Consider the following 21,427-nt stretch of genomic DNA (forward strand, 5'->3'; position numbering starts at 1 on the left):
AATCAGGTCCAAATTAAGTTAAAAGACAACCTCAAAAATGTCAGTCAATTTCACTTATGAGTATAAAGTTTAACTAAATTTTTAGAACAATAATTTAACAAAATAATAAAAGAATAATATGAAACAACCAAATATGGTTTATCATTGGAATACAAGGATGGCCCAATATCCTGAAAACTATTAATGAATATATACCTAGCAATTGATTAAATAACAAAAAATAATGAATAATAACAAAAAACATGAAGAACAGGAATAACATAAGAGTCGAATTTCCAAATTTTAAAGTATTGTGTTGGAGTGGTTTCTTATGTTTCTAATAAGACCTGACCTACTTAAAAAAAAAAAGGGTAAGCTCAACCTAATATGGGATAAATATGCAAAAAAAAAAAAAAAAAGTCCCAGTTTCAGTATATCAGTAACTGCTTTCCAGAAAACAAAATTAAAAAGCAACCAAAAATATATCTAAGAAATTTGTGTACAAACATTCAGGATCTATACTAAAAATGCTTCAGACTTTCAAGGGAGATATCAATTAGGACTTGAGTAATTAGAGTGGTATATCATATTTATGGAAATCCTGGTAGTGTAGTAGTTAAGTGCTACGGCTGCTAACAAAAAGGTCAGCGGTTCAAATACACCAGGCACTCCTTGGAAACCCTGTAGGGCAGTTCTACTCTGTCCTGTAGGGTAGCTATGAGTCAGAATTGACCCAACGGCAGTGGATTTGGTTTGGTTTTGGTATCATATTTATAAATAGGAAAATTATTTATAAAATGCCATTTAATCCCAAATTATTTTTAAAACTCTGAAATCCCAATAAAATTTCAGAATGTTTTCACAAGAAATGTCAAAATAAATTTGCATTACTTTTGGAAAAATAAATTGGAAAGAATATCATAGGCTACTTTGATGAAAAACTTCAAGAAAATGAGGACGACCTAGTTCCATCAGATAATAAAACCTATTATAAAACAATGCCAAATTAAAACAGCACCTAAATAAAACTCTAAATCAATAAAATAGACTAGAAATACTACAGAAATACCCTAATGTGGGAATACCAAATAGATGGCTAAATACTATACCACTCTCTCCAGGTCAAATGTCTTCATTGTGGGATTAATTTGTTGTGGCAGAATTTCAACTTTGGTCAGAATGCAAGAATACAGGCTTGGTATTGTTGTTGAGTGCCGTAGAGTCCATGCCAACTCACGGGGCCCCTATAGGACAGAGTAGAACTGCCCCATAGGGTTTCCAAGGCTGTAAAGAGCTAAGAAAGCAGAATGCCACATTTTTCTCCTGCAGAGCAGCTGGTGGGTTCAAACTGCTGACCTTTCGGTAAGCATCCCAATACTTAAACACCGCACCACCGGGGGTCCTTAAATACAGTCCTAGAATCCCTTTTTTTAAATTAAAAATTTTATTGAGCCAATTGTAGCTTCACAAGCAATAATAAAGAGAGATCCCGTGTATGCTTTATCCAGTTTTCACCAATGGCAGCATTTTGCAAAAACTACAGTAAAATATCGCAACCAGGATACTGACATTGATACAATCCACCAATCTTGTTCAGAGTTCTTCAGTTTTACTTGTGCTCGTGTGTGTGTGTGTGCGTGTGTGTGGTTAGTTCTATACAATTTTATCACACGTGTGGGTTCATGTATTCACCACCACAGTCAAGATACTGAACAGCTTAGAGCCCTTTTTAATCCGTAACTATTCTTTATACAGATCAATTAAAAAAAAAAAACTTTCAAAAGATTAAGTAAGACTTTGGAAATTAAGCATTTTGGAATAAGTATTATCTGTATCAGAGGCCAGGAAAAATTTTCTGTGATAGTCCAGATAATAAATGTATTAGGCTCTTTAGTCAGATCGTCTGTGTCAACTCAATTCTGCTATTGTAGTGCAAAACCAAAACCAAACCAAACAAACTAAACCCACTGCCATCGAGTCGATTCCAACTCATGGTAATCCTATAGGACAGAGTAGAACTGCCCCATAGAGTTTCCAGGGAGCCCCTGGTAGATTCAAACTGCCAGCCTTTTGGTGAGCAGCTGTAGCTCTTAACCACTACGCCACCAGGGTTTCCTTGTAATGCAAAAGCAGCAATGAAGCCTTTGACTTCCAGGACAACACACAATACAGGGGAAGTCACCACAACTGGACTAAACCAAAAGCTAAGAAGCTTTCTGGATACAACCAGACACTTCAAGAAACAGAGTAGTCTGGGGACCATGGTTTCAGGGGACATCTAGGTCAACTGGCATAACAAAGTGTATCAAGAAAATGTTCTGCATCCCACTTTGGTGAGTGGCATCTGGAGTCTTAAAAGCTAGCAAGAGGCCATCTAAGGTGCATCAGTTGGTCTCAACCTACCTGGAGCAAAGGAGGATGAAGAACACTAAAGACACAAGGTAAATATGAGCCCAAGAGACAGAAATGGCCACAGAGACTCCAACAGCATGAAACCGGAAGAACTAGATGATGCCTGGCTACCACCAATGACTGCCCTGACAGGGAACACAACAAAGAATCCCTGCTGGAGCAGGAGAAAAGTGGGATGCAGACCTCAAATTCTTGTAAAAAGACCAGACTTAATGGTCTGAATGAGACTGGAGGGACCCCAGAGGTCATGGCCCCTGGGCTCTCTGTTAGCCCAAAACTAAAACCATTCCTGAAGCCTACTCTTCAGACAAAGATTAGACTAGATTATAAGACATAAATTGATACTGGTGAGGAGTGTGCTTCTTAGCTCAAGTATGCACATGAAACTATGTGGGCAGCCCCTGTCTGGAGGCAAGATGAGAAGGCAGAGGGGGACAAGAGCTGGCTGAATGGATGCAGGAAATACAGGGTGGAGAGAAGGAGTGTGCTGTCACATTGTAGGGAGAGCAACTAGGGTCACATAACAACGTGTGTATAAGTTTTTGTATGAGAAACCAACTTGAATTGTAAACTTTCACTTAAAACACACTAAAAAATAAAATTGGTAAAAAACAAACAAACAAACAAACCCATAGCCCTCCACTTGATTCTGACTTATGGCGCCCCGTGTGTTACAGAGTAGAACTGCTCCGTAGAGTTTTCTTGGCTGTAATCTTTACAGAAGCAGTTGCCAGGCTTTCTTTTGCAGCACTGCTGGGTGAGTTTGAACCACAAACTTTTAGATTAGTAGTTAAGCACAAACCATTTGCACTGCTCAGGGAACCTTAAGGGAGCCGTAGACAACACGTTAATCAATGGATGTGGATGTGTTCCACAAAACCTTGTTTTATGAACACTGAAATTTGAATTTCATATAATAATCACATATCATAAAATATTACTCTTATTTTAATTCCCCCCTCTTACATTTGGAAAAGAAACCCTGGTGGCATAGTGGTTAAGTGCTACGGCTGCTAAGCGAAAGGTTATTTAAAAAAGTAAAAACTGTTCTTATCTCACAAGCTATACAAAACTAGAAGGTGTGCAGGAGTAAGCCCATGGTCATGGTCTGTCACCCTCTAGGCTGTATAATGAAATTGTGAAGAATAGATGGTATTAGTTCGTAAATTAAAATAACTACCATAGACTAACCAAAAAAACAGAACAAAATAAAACCGTTTGCTGTCCACTCTGACTCATAGTGACCCTGTAGGACAGAGTAGAACTGCCCCCTAGCATTTCCAAGGAGCAGCTGGTGGAGTCCGTCATTTAATATCATGTCCAATTTTTGCTTAGTTTTTATATTGCGTGATCTTTGTTACCCTTACTTATATAGACCAAAGTCATCAGAGACTAAAATGTGTAATATAAAAACTAAGTGAAAATTGAACATAATATTAAATGTAATATAAAGTTGATTTTATACCAGAGGTCATACAAAAAAAGTAACAAATATAGCCATGACTCTATAAAACCAACTCTAACAATAAAGATAAAAAAATTAAAAAGACCATAAAAATGTCATGAGAAGTTTATAAAATACATACCATCACTAAAATCTTAATAAACTGGCAAAGAACATGAGGAAATTCTCATATGTGAAAATTCAGAAATACAGAAACATATGGAAAATATTGAGGTTTTCTTGTATTGAAATAAATACGAATTAAGATAACAATGGGGTATAATTTTGAACCTTCTAAATCAATAAATAGAAAAAAAGTGTGTGTATCTTCTAGTTGACTAGGCTTTGAAGAAATGTTTACTATTAGTGCAGTTCTTCAGGAGAGCAAATTGACAGCTTCTATCCAAAACCCTAAGAAGGTTTATCCCATTTGCCTTAGTTGGGTCCAGGGGAAGTGGACACCAAAGATGTATTAGGGATACCAGAGACTTACAAGAGAAGGGGAGAGGGATGGGAGGACGACTAGGGCAGGAAGAGTCTTAGACTACAGCAAGTTCCAGGAAAGGTTTGTCCAGGCTGACAGGGACTCCTCCAGCTGAAGTTCCTGTTGCAAGAGCTGTGTGCCCCACTATGCTGGGTCATTGGCAGGGGCATCCTGCAGGAAGCACTCCCTTCATGGGCATGTTGGTGGATCTACAGGGACAATAGCTGAGGCTGTCAGCCAATAAGTCGTCCCACAATAGTGTCGAATTTTCATGACTGCTTCACCATCTAAATCAGAAGCCTCACTCTTGGAAGGATATTTCAAGGAAATATTTCAGGAGAAGATAAAACCTTTTATGTATAAATATGATTATCATAATATTAGTTTAATATTGGTATAACATAGTATAAAGAAAATTTCAGGATTTGGGAATATTATGCTGCCATTAAAATGAAATATGATCATTTAGAAAAATGGAAAACTTAGTAATGCCAAATGAAAAATAGAACTGAAAATTGAATATGCAAACTGATTATGACTCTGCCATTGTTATCTACTTATCCAGGCAATACAGAAATATTGGGAAGGAAGGTGAGAAAGGAAGAAGTAATAGTTGCTGAACTTGAATGGTGGAATCTGGAGTAATTTTTTTACTTTTCATAATTGTAATTTTTCTATTACATTTTAAAGATATTCAATCCATGAAACAAGAGAGCATCCTTGCTTATCATACCTGGAGTTCATGGCCAGGATCATAGCTTGCTTACTTAACAGGCCTGAGTATGCATCCAATAGGTAGGCAGTCACATACTCCTATAAGTACCAAGAGAAAGAAGAGAGTCAAAGATTGCAGACCTATGAGGCTGGTAACATCATATATAATTCTCCCTTTTCCAGAGACTGAAGGGAACCAACAGGACTAGAAAATATGCTCCAGTTCATAGAATTGTTGAGAGCGGACAAACTGTAATTTAAACCCAGGACAGCATCTTGGGTGGCCTTTTCCATCCAACCACTGTGCTTACATAATTAGCATTTCCAGAAAGAATTCTGTAAGGGGTGCTCCTTACCAGGTTAGTACCTGTTAGATATTACTTAATGACTAAACTCCCATAATAGAATAAGAATCACATACAGTTCACTGAAGGAAATCCTGGTGGTGTAGTGGTTAAGAGCTATGGCTGCTAACCAAAAGGTTGGCAGTTCAAATCCATCTATGAAGCAGTTCTACTCTGTCCTGTAGGGTCACTATGAGTTGGAATCAACAAAAAGGCAAGGGGTTTGGTTTTTGCACAGTAAACTGTACAGCTGTCTAAAATAATTATTTAACCTTATAATTGATCATTAATAGGATTTCATTAAAAATTCCCAATTCTGTATTGGAGAAGCTGGAGAACTGTGAAAAACCTAAAAGAATAATCTGTTCTCTTCTGTGTATCCCACTCTTGCTGCATGCAAGCCTGTGTGGTTGTTTATATAAATTCTCAATCTCTACTTTTGGATACTGTAAAATAATAATGAGTCCTTGGGTGGTGCAAATGGTTAATATGCTCAGCTACTCATCAAAAGTTTAGCGTTAAGAGTCCACCCAGAGACACATTGGAAGAAAAGGGCTGGTGATCTACTTCTGAAAAGCCAGCCATTGAAAACCCTGTGGAGCATACTTCTATTCTGACACACGTGAGGTGACCATGAGCTGGAATCAACTCAGTGCCAACTGGTTTGGTTTATATAATAATGACCTATCTAAGGAGATTTATTCCCTCTAAGACATACGCAAATGCCTGCAACTGATTACTCATCATCCTAAAAAAAGCTCTTTCTCTGCTCAATCCATGTTTCTCATTTGTCTGTAGCCTTGAGTGCTCTGTGGGATCTGTGTTTGGCCTCCTTGGTATGTGAGAGCTCTACCAGTGGGTAGGGTAACATGCTTGACTATTTCAATTGCCTCATGTGCATACGAAAGCTGGACAACGAATAAGGAAGACCAAAGGAGAATTGACACCTTTGAACTGTGGTGTTGGCAAAGAATATTGAATATACCATGGCCTGCCAAAAGAACAAAAATATCTGTCTTAGAAGAAGTACAACCAGAGTGCTCCTTAGAAGCAAGGATGGAGAGACTACGTCTCACAGACTCTGGACGTGTTGTCAGGAGGGATCAGTCCCTGGAGAAGAACATCATGCTTAGTAAAGAAGAAGGTCAACCAATAAGAAGAAGGCCCTCAATGAGATGGATTGACACAGCGGCTGCAGCAGTGGGCTCAAGCATAGCAACGATGGTGAGGATGGCACAGGGCCAGACAGTGTTTTGTTCTGTTGTGCATAGGGTTGCTATGAGTTGGAACCGACTTGATGGCACCTAACAACAACAACATTAAGTCAGAGAAATGCCCTGATTAAGGTATGAGCTAAAAAATGGCGTTTCTCCACTAGGCGTAAACATCTGCTACGACCTTCCCGTGAAACATCGCATTAAACGTTCTCTAACACCCTCCTCTAGGCTGCGCTCAGCCGGAGTGGTGCAGAGCGTTTATTCTCCTTTCTCTAAAATATTCATATTCGGGCTTATCATTGATCTCGTACAACACCAAACATGATTTTACTTAATCTGGAGAGAACAATTCTTGTTATGTTGCTTGCTACCATACAGCACATGTTATTATTATTTAAAAAAAAAACAAACCAGCTACTGTCAAGTCAGTTCCTACTCAAGGCAACCCCGTGTGTGTCAGAGTGAAAACGTGCGCCACAGGGTTTCCATGGCTGATGTTTTCAGAGGAGGATCACCAGGACTTTCTTTAGAGGTGCCCTCTGGGTAGGCTTGAACGGCCAACTTTTTAGTTAGCCGCCAAGCACGTTAACGACTTGAACTCCTCTTACTATTGCCTAAAGGACATAGCATCTTCTGTGTGGCAGACAACGGTAACTCACTGCAGCATGAAACCATGTGGTGATTTATCTGTCTTGATAGAAGACATTTTTCCCCTTGTCATCATTTTCATTGAATTTGGCCAGAAGTTTACCGGTCACCATCTTCGGGCAGTGACTACCTGAACATCCTGTCTGTAGATAAATAATGACCCTCTGGAGCTATTGCCTCAATAGGGGCTTTCTCATACACCAGGTTCCAACTTGTCTTAAGTCCTTGGAAATCAATTTTTATAGTACTTACAATATTCTAAATCACTGGTTCCCGGCATTGGCAGTGCATGAAGGGGCTGAAAATATTGATTTTGATTCCTAAGCCACATCTCCAGAGAGTTTGATTTACTAGCTTTGTATTCGGGCCCAGACATCAAGAGATTTAAAACAGCTTCCCGGGTAATTATGATGTTCCAGGACTGAGAGACACTTTGCATGTGAACCATTTCCACTGAGTTCTGGAGTCTGCCCAAGAATAAACTATCATATCATGGATCTATAATATTATGGACCTCTGATTTCTATTCATTAGACAGCTTCTTTTGTTTTCATTAGGTCCCTGGGTGGCACAAACAGTTTGTGCTCTGCTACTAACCAAAGGGCTGGCGATTCAACTCTACTCAGCGATATTCCAGAAGGAAGGCCTGGCGACCCACTTCTGTAAGATTACAGCCATTGAAAACCCTATGGAGTGCGGTTCTGCTCTGATACACACGAGGTCCCCATGAGTCAGAATTGACTCAACAGGTAGTAGGTAGGGTTTCTTTTTGTGGAGTCAAATTCTTTACTACAACTCCATCACCAGGTTATTGTCCTGTCCACATTACTTGAGCATCACACCTTTTTGTGATTCAGTGACTTACAGCATGTCCCTACCTTATCATTGGGCATGCTTTAACCCATATCTAACTCCTTTATGTGCTGCTAATGTTTGTCTAATGTCAAAGGCCAATGTACGCTGACCAGAGGTAAGGCTTGTCTAACATACATATTGCTTCTCCAGTGGTGCCAGTCAAAGAGGTTACAAGCATTATCCAGGGATTTCACCTGCTTTCCCCAATTAAAAAAAAAAGCTTTCCCCAATTAGGCTTCTGTTATTGTTCAGAATATGTAACATGGCCAGCAGTGTTCCCAGAAATTCCTAAGTGCCTTCTCTAGCGTGGTATGACTATCATTCTGGCTTTAATTCCTATTATCCTGCTAAGTTCCCTTTTATTTCATCTTTAAATTCATCTTTAAATACTCCTTAATCTTTAGATACTCCTTAATCACTATGGAAGGAGCCCTAGTGGTATAATGGTAAAGCACTTGGCTGCTAACCAAAGGTTGGTGGTTTGAACCCACCCTGTGGTTGCAAGGAAGAAAAGACGTGGCAATCTGCTTCCAAAAAGATTTCAGCCTAGGAAACCCTATGGGGCAGATCTGTCCTATAGAGTCACTATGAGTCAGAATTGACTCAACAGCACACAGCAACAGCAACAAATCACTACAGGTCTTCACTGGAACTTCAGTGAATGCTAAAATAGTCACAATCCTGGAAATCTGTGCTTTCGTGATATGTTTCGTAATGCTGGGTTCTAGGACCAGTCTGGTGGGGCTTAAGCATCTATTTATATCAATTATTTTGGCTTCCTTCTGTAAGCCAACCATCTGCTTTTTATATACATTTTATATCACTGACTTATTTATTCAATATCTGTTGTCATTATTGGCCAGAAAAAATGGAGCCCTGCCAATTTGACTAGTTTCTTAAATCTCGGATGTTTCAAATCACATATATAGGATGTGTGTTTCTGACACCACATAAGACTAATCATTTTTTTCTGAGGAAATTTGAACTCCCCTCAAGTAATTCCCAAAGGGAGCCATGAACTTGGTCATCTAGGATACTATGTCAGTCTTCACTTTTTCCTTTATCTCCAGATCACTAAAATGTTGCCATTCTCTGACAATAGCAAAATATCAAAACTATGGAGAGATGAGGCATCTAAACTGAACGCATGAATATCCAGCGTCCTTACGTTTCAGACTTATGCTCTGTGTCAGTGCCTACTGAAGGTAGCAACACTATTGCCAATGCTCTCTCATGTCTACCAACCCTGCCAAGGCCAAATGTTGAGAAAGGTGATAGCTATGCCTAGAATAAATGCACTCCCTATTCTAAAGCTAAACTATTTTCTGCTATTGCAGAGGCCACCAGAACCAATATAAGTGCACTGGGCACTATCAATACTTCAGTTCTTTCAAGTTTTACTTGTTCTCATATTTATTGCCTTGCTTATGACGCAAGCTCTGGGGAAGGCTGGTGGAAAATTCCTGAAAGAAAGTTACTGTGCTGTACACAGAATTGCCCTCACCTCTGTCATTGTTCCACGCCATGTAAACCAGTGTGTGCCTCAATGCTCTTTTCTTAGAAAGTTCTTTTCCAGGAGGATGCTCACCCAAGCTTCTCCACGCACTCCTAGAAGGCCTGCCTTACTGATTCTCCAAGGACTTTAAGAATGTAGGATGACCAAAACACAAGTCAACACATTATTTCAAATAATTTTACTCCAAGGCCTTCCTATAAACTTGCCCAACAAGACACACCCTAATCTATTCCTATTTCAAATTACACTCCGATTTATTACCCTTTCAAAAATTTAACAAAGCCTTTCCATTACTAAGGAGTCCTGGTGACGCAGTGGTTAAGTGCTCAGCTGCTAACTGAAAGGCTGGTAGATTGAATCCACCAGCGGTCCAAAGGGGAAAGAGGTAGCAGTCTGCTTCTGTAAGGATTTCAGCCTTGGAAACCCTGCAGTTCTACTCTGTACTATAGGGTTGCCCTGAGTCAGAATATAACTCTGTGGCAATGGGTTTGGTTTTTTGGTTTTCCATTATTAATTTCCTTAATTTTTGCAGGTAAATTTAATGTCCCAATGAGATGAACATTCCTTACTCTTATGCCCACAGAAAAATTAGTTTCAAAACATCTTCCCTTCCTTATTTTGTACTTTTTGCTCAGTCCAAAACAGGGGATTTCTCAAATGCCTTTTTGGAACCTGGGTCTCTTTCTAGAAGGAGGCATCTGGAATATCTTCCATTACTTCTGTGTATCCCCTTTAGCATCATCAAAGTTGAATTAACCCCTAGCTTTCTTGTGACTCCCACCTCCCTAAAGCTCCAGAGAGTCTAAAGTACACGTACAATTACCACCTACCCCATTCCCCACATATTTTAGAAAATATGTAAAAGTCTCAGAACCAAGGATGGCCTTTAAAGCAGGCTACCAGCTAAATACCAATTACATCATTCAATAACATTCCCTATGCTACAGTAATGACCCAAATTCAACATATGATGCCATCTATGCTCATATCATTATCATCCATTTTCAAGAGCAGAAGTTTGTTGTTGCTGGAGAGAGGGAAAAAGAAAAAAGATTCTTGGTTTCAAATTCTCTCTAGGGTGCTAGACAACCCATGCCAATAACGCAGAGTCCATTACTTGTAGATTGAATTCTTCACTGGAAAAAATCACCAATCAGGGATTTAGGTATGACATGAAAAAGCCCATATCTAAGAGGCAGAGCCAATGTGGTGCTATAGACAGGAAGCACCATGCCATCCCTCTGCAGTGAAGACCTGAAAAACTAAGTAAAACAGATACAAACCTTGATACTAGAATCCTAAGCATCAAATGAAAGAATAAAGAACTAGATGAAGCACTGAATGGAAGAAACCAACAGAGAACAGAGAATGGAGAGATCTGTGGAGTGGAGGTCCCCTGCCAACTAACGTGGCACAACTTTGCCATCTTGGAGCACAGTCAGTGGTGACCCTCGACAGGGAGTATGGGAAGGCAACTTCACCGAGTTCCCGAAAAGAGACAGAGCACATAGTAACCAGAGAAACACACTTTCCCACCTCTCTTCCTTCTGCCCCGTACACCGTCTCTGCTACTTCCCAAGAGACCACAGTCACTGTCAGAGAGGCACCGGCTCGCTGCTGCCCTGGGTCTGCCCTGCCACCAATGGCCAGCTCCCTCAGCACCATATTTTTCATTATTTTTCTCCTTTGCTTTCTCCCTTTTCCTTCTCCCTGCCACCTAGCCCTCTGTACTGCCTTTGCCCCATCCTGACAGGCCTTGCTGCACCACGCTGTGAGAGAGACACCAACTTGCTGCCACAACAGTTCCACCCCACCCCTGATGGCTGGTTCCTACAGTACCATATTTTTGTTGTTATTTTTTCCTCCCTCTCTTTCCTGTCCAGCTAACTGGGATCTTCTAAAAATTAAACAGTTAGGCTCATCGAGACTTCACCAAAAGACTAAAAAGAGAACCTACAGACTGGGAAAAATTTTTGGCTCTGACAAATCCAACAAAGGTCTAATCTCTAAAATCTACAGGAAAATCCAACACCTGTACAACAAAAAGACAAATAATCCAATTAAAAAATGGGCAAAGAATATAAACACACACTTCACCAAAGAAGACATTCAGGCAGCTAACAGACACATGAGCAAATGCTTGCAATCACTAGAATTTAGGGAAATGCAATTCAAAATTACAAAATGATACCATCTCACCTGAACATCATTGGGGCTAATTGAAAAAAAAAAAAAAAAAACAGGAAATGTTGGAGAGACTGTGGGGAGATTGGAACTCTCATGCACTGTTGGTGGAAATGCGAAATGGCAAAACCATTTGGAAAAACGATATGTGATCCAGCAATCTCACTCCTAGGAATATACCAAAAAAAACCCGTTGCCATCGAATTAATTCCAACTCATAGTGACCCTATAGGACAGAGCAGAACTGCCTCATATGGTTTCTAAGGAGAAGCTAGTGGATTTGAACTGCTGATCTTTTGGTAGAAGCTGAGGAATATATATCCCTGAGTAATAAAAGCCATCACACGGATAGCCGTAGGGACACCTATGTTCATTGCAGCATTATTCACAATAACAAACAGGTAGAAACAACCTAAGTGCCCATTCAACAATGAATGGACAAATTACAGCACATATACACAATGGAACACTATGCAATGATAAAGAAACAATGATGAATCTGCTAAGTATCTCACAACATGAATGAACCTGGAGGCATTATGCTGAGTGAAATAAGTCAATCACAAAAGGGCAAATAGTATATGAGACCACTATTATAAAAACTCATGAAAAGGTTTACACACAGAAAGAAACAATCTTTGATGGCTATGAGGAAGGGAAGAGGTGGGGAGGGAAAAATACTAATTAGACAATAGATAAGTGGTAACTTTGATGAAGGGTAAGACAACACATAATACTTGGCAAGTCAGAGCAACGTGACCAAGGAAAACCACAGAAGCTTTATGGACACACTAAACTCCCTGAAGGATTGAGTTACTGGGCTGAGGGCTGGGAACCATAGTCTTGGAGGAAATCTAGTTCAATTGGCATAACATAGTTTATAAAGAAAATGTTCTACGTCCTACTTTGGTGAATAGTGCCTTCTTAAAAGCTTGCAAGTGGCCATCTAAGATATACCTACTGGTCCCATCCTGTCTGAAGCAAAGGTAAAAGAAGAAAACCAAAGACACAAGGGAAAGATTAGTCTAAAGAATGAATGGACCACAACTACCACAGCCTCCAGCAGACTGAGTCCAGCACAACTAGATGGTACGCAGCTACCACCACCGACTGCTGTGACAGGGATCATACTAGCGTGATCATGACAGAACTCCTTAGCAAAGTTCAAAGGGGTTTTCATGACTGGGTCCATACCTACCTATCTACACACAACTCCTACAACTTCCCCTCACATTGTCTTCATTCTAGACATACCTATCATCATGGGTGGATGCTGTGGTGTATTTTTCAGACCCTCACACCCCCATTTAAGGACAGAAATACTCTTTCTCATGGTGCCAAAAGTGTTGGGAGCTGCTATCTCCAAGATGAGCAGTCTCTGAGAATTCCTTCAGCTAAAAAGAGTCTCTTGGCCTTAGATCATACGCCCTGCCTGAGGTCAGCCTGCCCCCCATGACTGGCTGATATGTGGGCATTAAGGTCCAGCCCTCTTCCCTCAAAGTAGAGCAACTCCAAAAGGCCATCCCAGTTCTAGAGCTCCCACAAGTAGTAGCTGAGAGCTGTTTTGAAACTGCATTGCAGTTCAACTCTTCCCTTTACCCAGTCCTGCTTCCTTTACCCAGCTATCCCCAAGAACTGATCCCAATAGCACAAACAATAAACCTTTTTGGATGCAAATCTCCGTCTTAAAGTCTGCTTCTTGGGAAACCCTGCCTAATATATCTGTAGTTGTACAAATGTATGTTGCTGTTTTCTTTCCCCATGCCTTTACAGGCACTATTTCCTTTCCCTGGAAGGTACCTTACTTTCATCCAATTGCTCTACCCATCCTTCAAAGTTCTGCTCGAGCCTTCTCTGACCCAAAGTCTGCTTTGAAGTTTCCTCCAATGTCCTCCTATCATTCTCTCTCTAGCATAACTTCTAATAAACTTAAAACAATTTCTAATTAGTGACTTATTTTTCTTTGTCCTCAATTAGACTACAAGCAATTTGAGGCCGGTATTCAAGTTTTGTTCTATTTTGTAATTCCAAGTGTTAATAACTGACACATAGCAGATGCTCGGTAAATATTTGTTGAGTGATTGATTGGTTGAGTGAGTAAAATGTTAAGCTGAATGTTTCAGACTCTAAGACCTATAACAATTTGAAAAGGTTAAAGCAATAGAATACGGTTTTACTGACAACTGTTCTCTGGACTGGGAAAAATCAATTTGTCTAATGACTCTGATCAACTTTTTATGTTAAGTATCAGAGACTTTGACTTAGGGATCATGAAGTAACAGTGTATAAAAGTTTTAATATTCACCTTGGCCTATTTTTCTTTCTAAGTTTAGGAGATTACATGTCTTCTTGTGGAAACACTTTCCTACGTCTTCTTTGTTAATTTGGGTGTAGGTATTAAAATGGTGGCAGAATCTATCAGAGGCTTAGGCTGGGGATTTCAATACAATTTAAAAAATAGTGGATAGATACCCACTAACAGTGCTGTGCTACGCAATGCAGGGAGTACAAATATGAGTAATCGAAATCTATGTCCTCAGCGTGGAAGGGCAGAAGTCTGTCCAAAGGCCTAGAAAATAAAATGTCATTATTATTGTTAGTTGTTATCGAGTCAGTTCCAAAACGGAAAAGGAAAGATCCAAAGTTTGAAGATCTGAAGGGGCTAAAGTTTGGTAGAAGGGTTTTCACAGTGATGATGACATGGAGAGCATGAGTTAGGAGACAGCAGACCAGTTAGAAGATGGGGGTGGGCAGGAGAGACAGGGTGGGTCTTAGCCTTTTGAATTCATGTTGAAGGTCATTTCCAGGGTCACAGTAGGAAGAATAAGAACATGCTGTTTAGGGAAGAAAGTGATAAAAAGAATTTTCAACCAAATTGCTTTTTTTCCTTCTACCATTCCCATGCATTTTGAATATTTAACCCAGCCTCATCATAGAGGCAGTGAACAAGTCTTTTTTTCCTCCAAGTGACTTCAGATACATTAATGTCCTTATGAAATATCACTTACAGTACTGTACCATTTCACACTGGGCTTCACAGTCTGGAGATGACTCACTAGACAGGAAGAAGAAGGAGACTAGTTAAAAGGAAATGAACATGCTCCCGTAACATCTTAGTGAGGGCTTATCTCCAAACCCGAAGCTAGTATGACCTTGATGGCAAAGCCCAATACAGATACCACACACACACCCCACATACCACACACACACACTCACACTCACACACCACACACTCATACACACCACACACATACCACACACACACCACACCACACACACACCCTACATACCACACACACATCACACCCTACATACCACACACATCACACCCTACGCACCACACACACACATACACACCACACACACACCACACACCACACACTCACATGCACACAACACACACACCACATGCACACATACCACACACACACCACACACTCACACACACCCAACACACACAGCACACACCACACACACATCACACACCACACACACACCTGTACACCACACACACACTCACACACCCTCACACATACCCCACACACATCATGCACACCCCATACATCACACACAATACACACACACCACACACAATACACACACACCACACACAATGCACACCCTCACACAGCACACACACAGCACACATGCACACCATGCATACACACCACACACACACTTGTGCTAAAACTACGAATTCATTATGAATATTACTACACAAAAATATTAGCAAACAGAACACAGCAGCACATTTAAATAATAATGCACTATAACCAAGTGATTTTTTTTTATTTGTTCCAAGCATACAAGGTAATTGAATAAAAGAAAACCTATAATATACTTCTCAACATTAATTGTTAATACAAAAAAAGACACGATAGTTTTTATTGAGTTGAAAAAGTTTAATAAAACTTAAAATCTATTCCTGATAACAATTCTTAATAAAAATAGACATGTAGTTAATGTCTTGATATGATATATAAACACAAAGCCAGCATCATATATAACAGGGAGATAATTGGAAGTATTCCCATTAAAGTAAAGAACAAGACAAAGATGAGCATTATTACCACAATTATTTAACACTGCTGGGAGTACCATTCAGTATTACTAGAAAAGAGAATGAAATAAGCATGTTAAAATAGGACAGGAAGAGATGAAATTATTTTTTGATTAACTTCATAGGAAAGAATAAGAGTGCCTTAATTTTTTTTGTGTGTGTGTGTATTACCAGAATGATTTAATTAGAATTGTTTGGGAAAATTCACTTGTAAAACCATTAGAGTATGGTATGTATTTATGTGTAGCCTTTTGATAATTATTTTCACTTCTTCCATTTTAATTGCTCTGCTTAAATTTTCTATGTCTTCTGGAATCTTTTTTTTTTTTTTTAATAAACTTCTCTTTTTCTTAGACTTTCAGAAAAGTTGCAAAGTTAGAGTTCCTGTATATCCTTCACCAAGTTCTACCTAACGCTAACATCTCACATAACAATGTTACAGGTGTCAAAACTAGGAGATTAACATTGGTACAAAATTACAGAGCTTATTTGGATCTCACTAGTTTTTCCATTAATGTCCTTTTCCTGTTCCCAGATCCAGTCTGGATCTCGCATGACATTTAGTTGTCCTGTCTCCTCGGTTTCCCCTAAACTGTAGCAGTTTCAAAGTTTTTCCTGGCTGTTCATGGCCTTGACAGTTTGGAAGAGTACTGGTCAGGTATTTTGTAGAATGTTTCTTAATTTGGGTTTGTCTGATGTTTTCCTTGTGATTAGAATGGGAATGTAATTTGAGGGGGAAGAATACCACAGAAGTGAAGAGTACTTCTCAAGGTGAGAAAGTACTAGATTTGGAATTTATTCATTAGTTTACTGTTTTTCTCTGATTAAATTCAGTATTGTGAGTAGATGCGACTGGATTTGGGCGGCATCAACCGGGAGTATCAGGAAGGTGCTCTGAAGAGACCCTGAAAGCTGGTTATATAGGTCCTTGTTGTGTTACTTTCTCAGAAGATAACATCAAAGCACAGCAAGTTTTCAGGGTTTCTTGATTACAGAAACAAAATCACAGCCTTTAGTCAGACCCTGGAGTTCCTGTTTCTGGAAGCTGGCTGCACATAGATAATTTTCCAAAAGAACCTAAGGCCAAACTGGCCTGCTAGCTGCTTAATAAGCTATCGTTTGACCTGAAGGTGACTTCAGGAGCCAGTTCCTTCAAGCCTCAAAAGGACACCTCAGGGCAAATGGCTTGGGTAGATCACCCCATTTCCATGAACCCTGAAATCTGGGTTCCAGGAAAACCAAAACAATTTTGTAATATGGAATAGTTTAGTTAGCAAATGGTTATTTCCTAAACCCTTTCGATGGCACTGTTTTTTTTTTATTATTATTATTTTTAGTTTCTAGGTTTTTTGCACCATAACTAGAGAATATTTCTGCTATTTCTACATTTTGGAATTTTTACAGAAATTTTTGCTGTAATATATGGTTACCTTTATGAATATTCTATGGACATTAGAAAAAAAAAGCCATGTTCTTTGTTTTCATGAATTAAAACAAAAAACCTGTTGCTGATGAGTGACTTCTGACTCATAGAGACCCTACAGGACAGAGTATAACTGCCCCATAGGGTTTCTAAGGAGCGCCTGGTGGATTTGAACTTCTCACCTTTTGGTTAGCAGCTGCGCTCTTAACTAACCACTGTTCCTCCAAGGCTCCTTTTCATGAACAGACATTGGTATATGGTGTCTCTCTCTCTCTCTACATGCACACACACACACACACACACACGCTTTCTCTACTTCTCATCCCCTCAAGCCTTACCTTTCTGCCTCCTTGATGTCACTTTGACAGAGGTGAGTTAAAGTCTTCTACTACTAATGCTGCAAGAGAGTATTGGTACATAAACAAGTACATGCCTCTGTGACTTTTTTTTAATAGTTTTCTTCACAGTTTTGAAGCTAGTATGTCATACGGCATGTAGAGTGTGTTTTCAACTGCTGCGTAACAAATTGCCACAAACTTAGAGGCTTAAAGCAATAGCCATTTATTACCTCACAGTGTCTATAGCTCAGAAGTACTGGCTTAGCTATGGCGGGTTCACTGCTCAGGTTCTCACACAGCTAGAATCAAGGTGTCAGCAGGATCTCCTATCTTATGGGACACTTGGGGTCCTCTTCCAAGGTCATTCAGGTTGTTAGCAGAATTAAGTTTTTGAGGTTGTAAGACTGAAGGCCCTGTTCTTCAGCTGGCTGTTGGCTGGGGCCTCTCTTGGTTCCTGGGAGTTCTCTGCAGTTCCTTGCCACGTGGCTGCCTCCATAGAATCTCTTGTGCTTCTAGTCTCTGACTTCTGTCTCTGACCTCTAGACCCAGATATAAAGGGCTTATATGGTTAGATCAGGGCCACCCAGATATTCTCCCTTTTGTTAACTCAAAATCAACTGATTAGTTCTTTAATTACATCTGTAAAATCCCTTTTGCCAAATTACTTAACATACTCATGGGAGCAAGAACCACTTATATTCAGAGGTTCAATTGATATTCAAAGGGAGAGATTTATGCAAGGTGTGTACACTAGGGGACAGGAATATCGGGGGCCGTCTTAGGTTCTTCTTATGCCACAGATTTTGTAATTATTATATCTTCATTGTGGATTATGGCCTTTCTCATTACTTGGTGCTTATTTAAAAAGTACATTTAATACTTAATTTTAAGCCTGGAATTCAAGGTTGTCTAAATTAAGATCCCAGCTCTTAATTTGTTGTGATTGTTTATATTTTTCTGGTATATTTTTTTCTCCCCATCTTTTTATTTGCAATCTTTCTGAGCCACTTTGTTTTGTAAGTGCCTCTTGTATGAAGCATATTGCTGGATTTTGTTTATAATTTAACCAGACCCTTTTTTTTCTTTATAAAAAACAAAAAACCAAACCCATTGCTGTCGAGCTGATTCTGACTCATAGCAACCCTATAGGACATGGTAGAACTGCCCCAAGGAGTGGCTGGTGGATTTGAACTGCTGACCTTATGGATTGCAGCTGTAGCTCTTAACTACTGTGCCACCATCTCTTTATGGATGAGTCCAATACACTTTTATTTATTTATATGACGTATATTTGGTGTTATTTTGTTACCATATTTTACATTGTTTTTTAACTAATTATTTGTTATTATTTCCCTTTACTCTGTGTGTGTGTGTGTGTGTGAGAGAGAGAGAGAGAGGTGTCTGTGTGTTTCCTTAGTATGAAAAGCTTATATACTCCTGTTGTGAAGATGATTTGGATAACTCTAACTTTATGTAATGTATTTATTTCTCAAAACTTCAGAAAGAACTGTTCGATTCCCAATTATAAGTAAAGATAAGATTTGTTCATTTGTTTCCTCCCGCCCTCACTCCCCGTATGATTTTAGCTGATTAAATTACTTTTCGTAGTGACACCTTTTTGCTTACACATCTATTATTTAAAAAATTACTTACCGACCCTTAAGTTTTAATGATGAAGAAATCAGTGTGCTTACTTACCTCCCACCTGTCTCCAATTTCCTTTCAAATTATTATTAGTTACATACATAATTGCTATACTTTCAGGGTTTATAATATTTACATTCAGTTCTGTAAGAACAATCCCTACCTTCCTCTAAGTCTTATCCGTACATTTAAGGACATTCCCTGCACGCCGTCAGCCCTTCTTCAGTCATCCCTTATTAGCTAAAGTTGGTTTTCCGTTAATTTATTTAAGTGGAGCTTGTGGGATACACTCTTTGGATTCTTTTATGTTCAGAATGTTTGTTACGCTTACATTTTAATTATAGTTTTTCTACATATAACATTCTAGAGCCACATTTTTTTCCTTGAGAATTTTATAGATATTGCTCCATTGTCATCTAGTATTGCTTGGAAAAGGCTAAACTTAACTAGGTATTTTTTTCTCCTATGTAGATTACTTGGAACTTTTTCAGGATTTCCAAAGGATTTCTTGTTTATCTGTGAAATTCAGTAACTTTACCAGGATATATCTCATCATTAATTGTTTTGAGTAAGTTTTCTAGACATATAGTCTGTCTTTTCAATCTCTAGATGCATGAAAAGTTTTATTAAAATTTTTATTTAAATATTTTCTTTTCGTCTGTTATTTTTGTTCACTTCTTTGGAGGCATCAATAATGCTTATATCTTTTTATACGTCTCTTTAGCTTACCTCCTCCTTATCCTTCACGCTCCTTACTGTTTTTAGGAATGTTTATTTTCTTTGAACTATTTCTAACACGGCCTTTGTTTTTGTGAGACAAAACCTACTTTCTTCCTGAGCTGCATTCTTTCTTTCCTTAATTCTTCTATCTCTACTTTGAGATGGCATTTTAGAAATAGGTTTGCTTCACTAAGATTAAAAATATCTTTTTCATCTGCTCTGTGACAATATTTTTCAGTTATTTATCTGTTACTGATTTTTTGTTACTTTCACTCCTTTTTTTCTTGTAGAATCTTTGTTTAGGTCTTATGCCGATTCTTTTTTAGCAATTGCTCATCATTGAATGAAATGATCGATTCTTGGATCAAACATTTGCAGGAGTTTCCTGTAGAGGAAGGGCAAGTTGAATTCTTCTTTTAACCCATAATTGTATGTGCAGATTAATTTTTTTCGTTTTAATTTGCCCAAGCCATTTGACCCAGCAGCTTCAGAACTGCAGTAGAATTTCTTTCCTCTACCCTGCCCCAGCTGTAACAATGGCTTGTCTGTGTAGTCCAGCTTCACCAGCTTATCCTTCATCAAAATCAGATCCAAAGAAGCTCCTGTAGTGTGCACACCCATTGCCATTTCTCTGTTTAAGCTGCTCACCTTGCTACCTCCGTGCTTCCAGCATGGATTTCTGTGGGTACCAACACGTGGTTAAGAACTCCATTCCAGAGACGTTTACTTACAATTCAGCTCTTACTTCATATCTGGATTGCCTTCATTGTTCTTTCTAAACATTTCACATCTTATTAAATGTATGCTGCTAGTCAGCCCTATCAAAGACATTGCTTTAGCAAAAGTTTGCTTTGAATATATGTATATATAAAGAGTTTTTAAGACAGGCCTGGAATTTCCCCATGATATAATTTTTGCTATTCCTGTGTATACAATACATATTATATATATGTAATTTATTTTAATAAATAATGGCCAACTTTTTTTTTTGATGGATGATTCCATTTACATGAAATTCAAGAAAAGACAAAACTATGACAGAAAGATCAGTGGTTCTCAGGGGCTGGGAGTGGGGGTAGGGGGTAAATGCAAAGGGCACGAGGGAATTTTTTTTTTTTACTGTATTTTTATTGTGCTTTTTTAAGTGAAAGTTTACAAATCGAGTCAGTCTCTCATACAAAACCTTGTATACACCTTGCTATATACTCCTAGTTGCTCTCCCCCTAATGACACAGCACACTTCTTCTCTCCACCCTGTATTCCCCATGTTCATTCAGCCAGCATCTGTCCCCCTTGGCCTTCACATCTCCCCTCCAGATGGGAGCTGCCCACATAGTCTCATGTGTCTACTTGAGCCAAGAAGCTCACTCCTCACCAGTATCCTTTTCTGTCTTATAGTCCAGTCCAATCCCTGTCTGGAGAGTTGGCTTTGGGAATGGTTCCTG

The 21,427-nt window shown here is 39.1% G+C and overlaps 1 protein-coding gene across 1 annotated transcript in view; it reads right to left on the bottom strand.

The window, feature by feature from the left end:
- Window positions 1-11,278, bottom strand: part of MROH9 (maestro heat like repeat family member 9) — a 107,207-nt gene extending 95,929 nt beyond the window's left edge. The window contains exons 1-2 of the mRNA XM_010595055.3: window positions 11,150-11,278; window positions 5,053-5,132 (exon numbers count right to left, since the gene is read on the bottom strand). Coding sequence (XP_010593357.2) covers window positions 5,053-5,132; window positions 11,150-11,278 — 209 coding nt within the window. The remainder of the gene's footprint in view (window positions 1-5,052; window positions 5,133-11,149) is intronic.
- Between the last annotated feature and the right edge of the window lie 10,149 nt (window positions 11,279-21,427).

The sequence above is a fragment of the Loxodonta africana genome, chromosome 3 (genome assembly GCF_030014295.1).
Source record: "Loxodonta africana isolate mLoxAfr1 chromosome 3, mLoxAfr1.hap2, whole genome shotgun sequence".
Taxonomy (NCBI): Eukaryota; Metazoa; Chordata; class Mammalia; order Proboscidea; family Elephantidae; genus Loxodonta; species Loxodonta africana.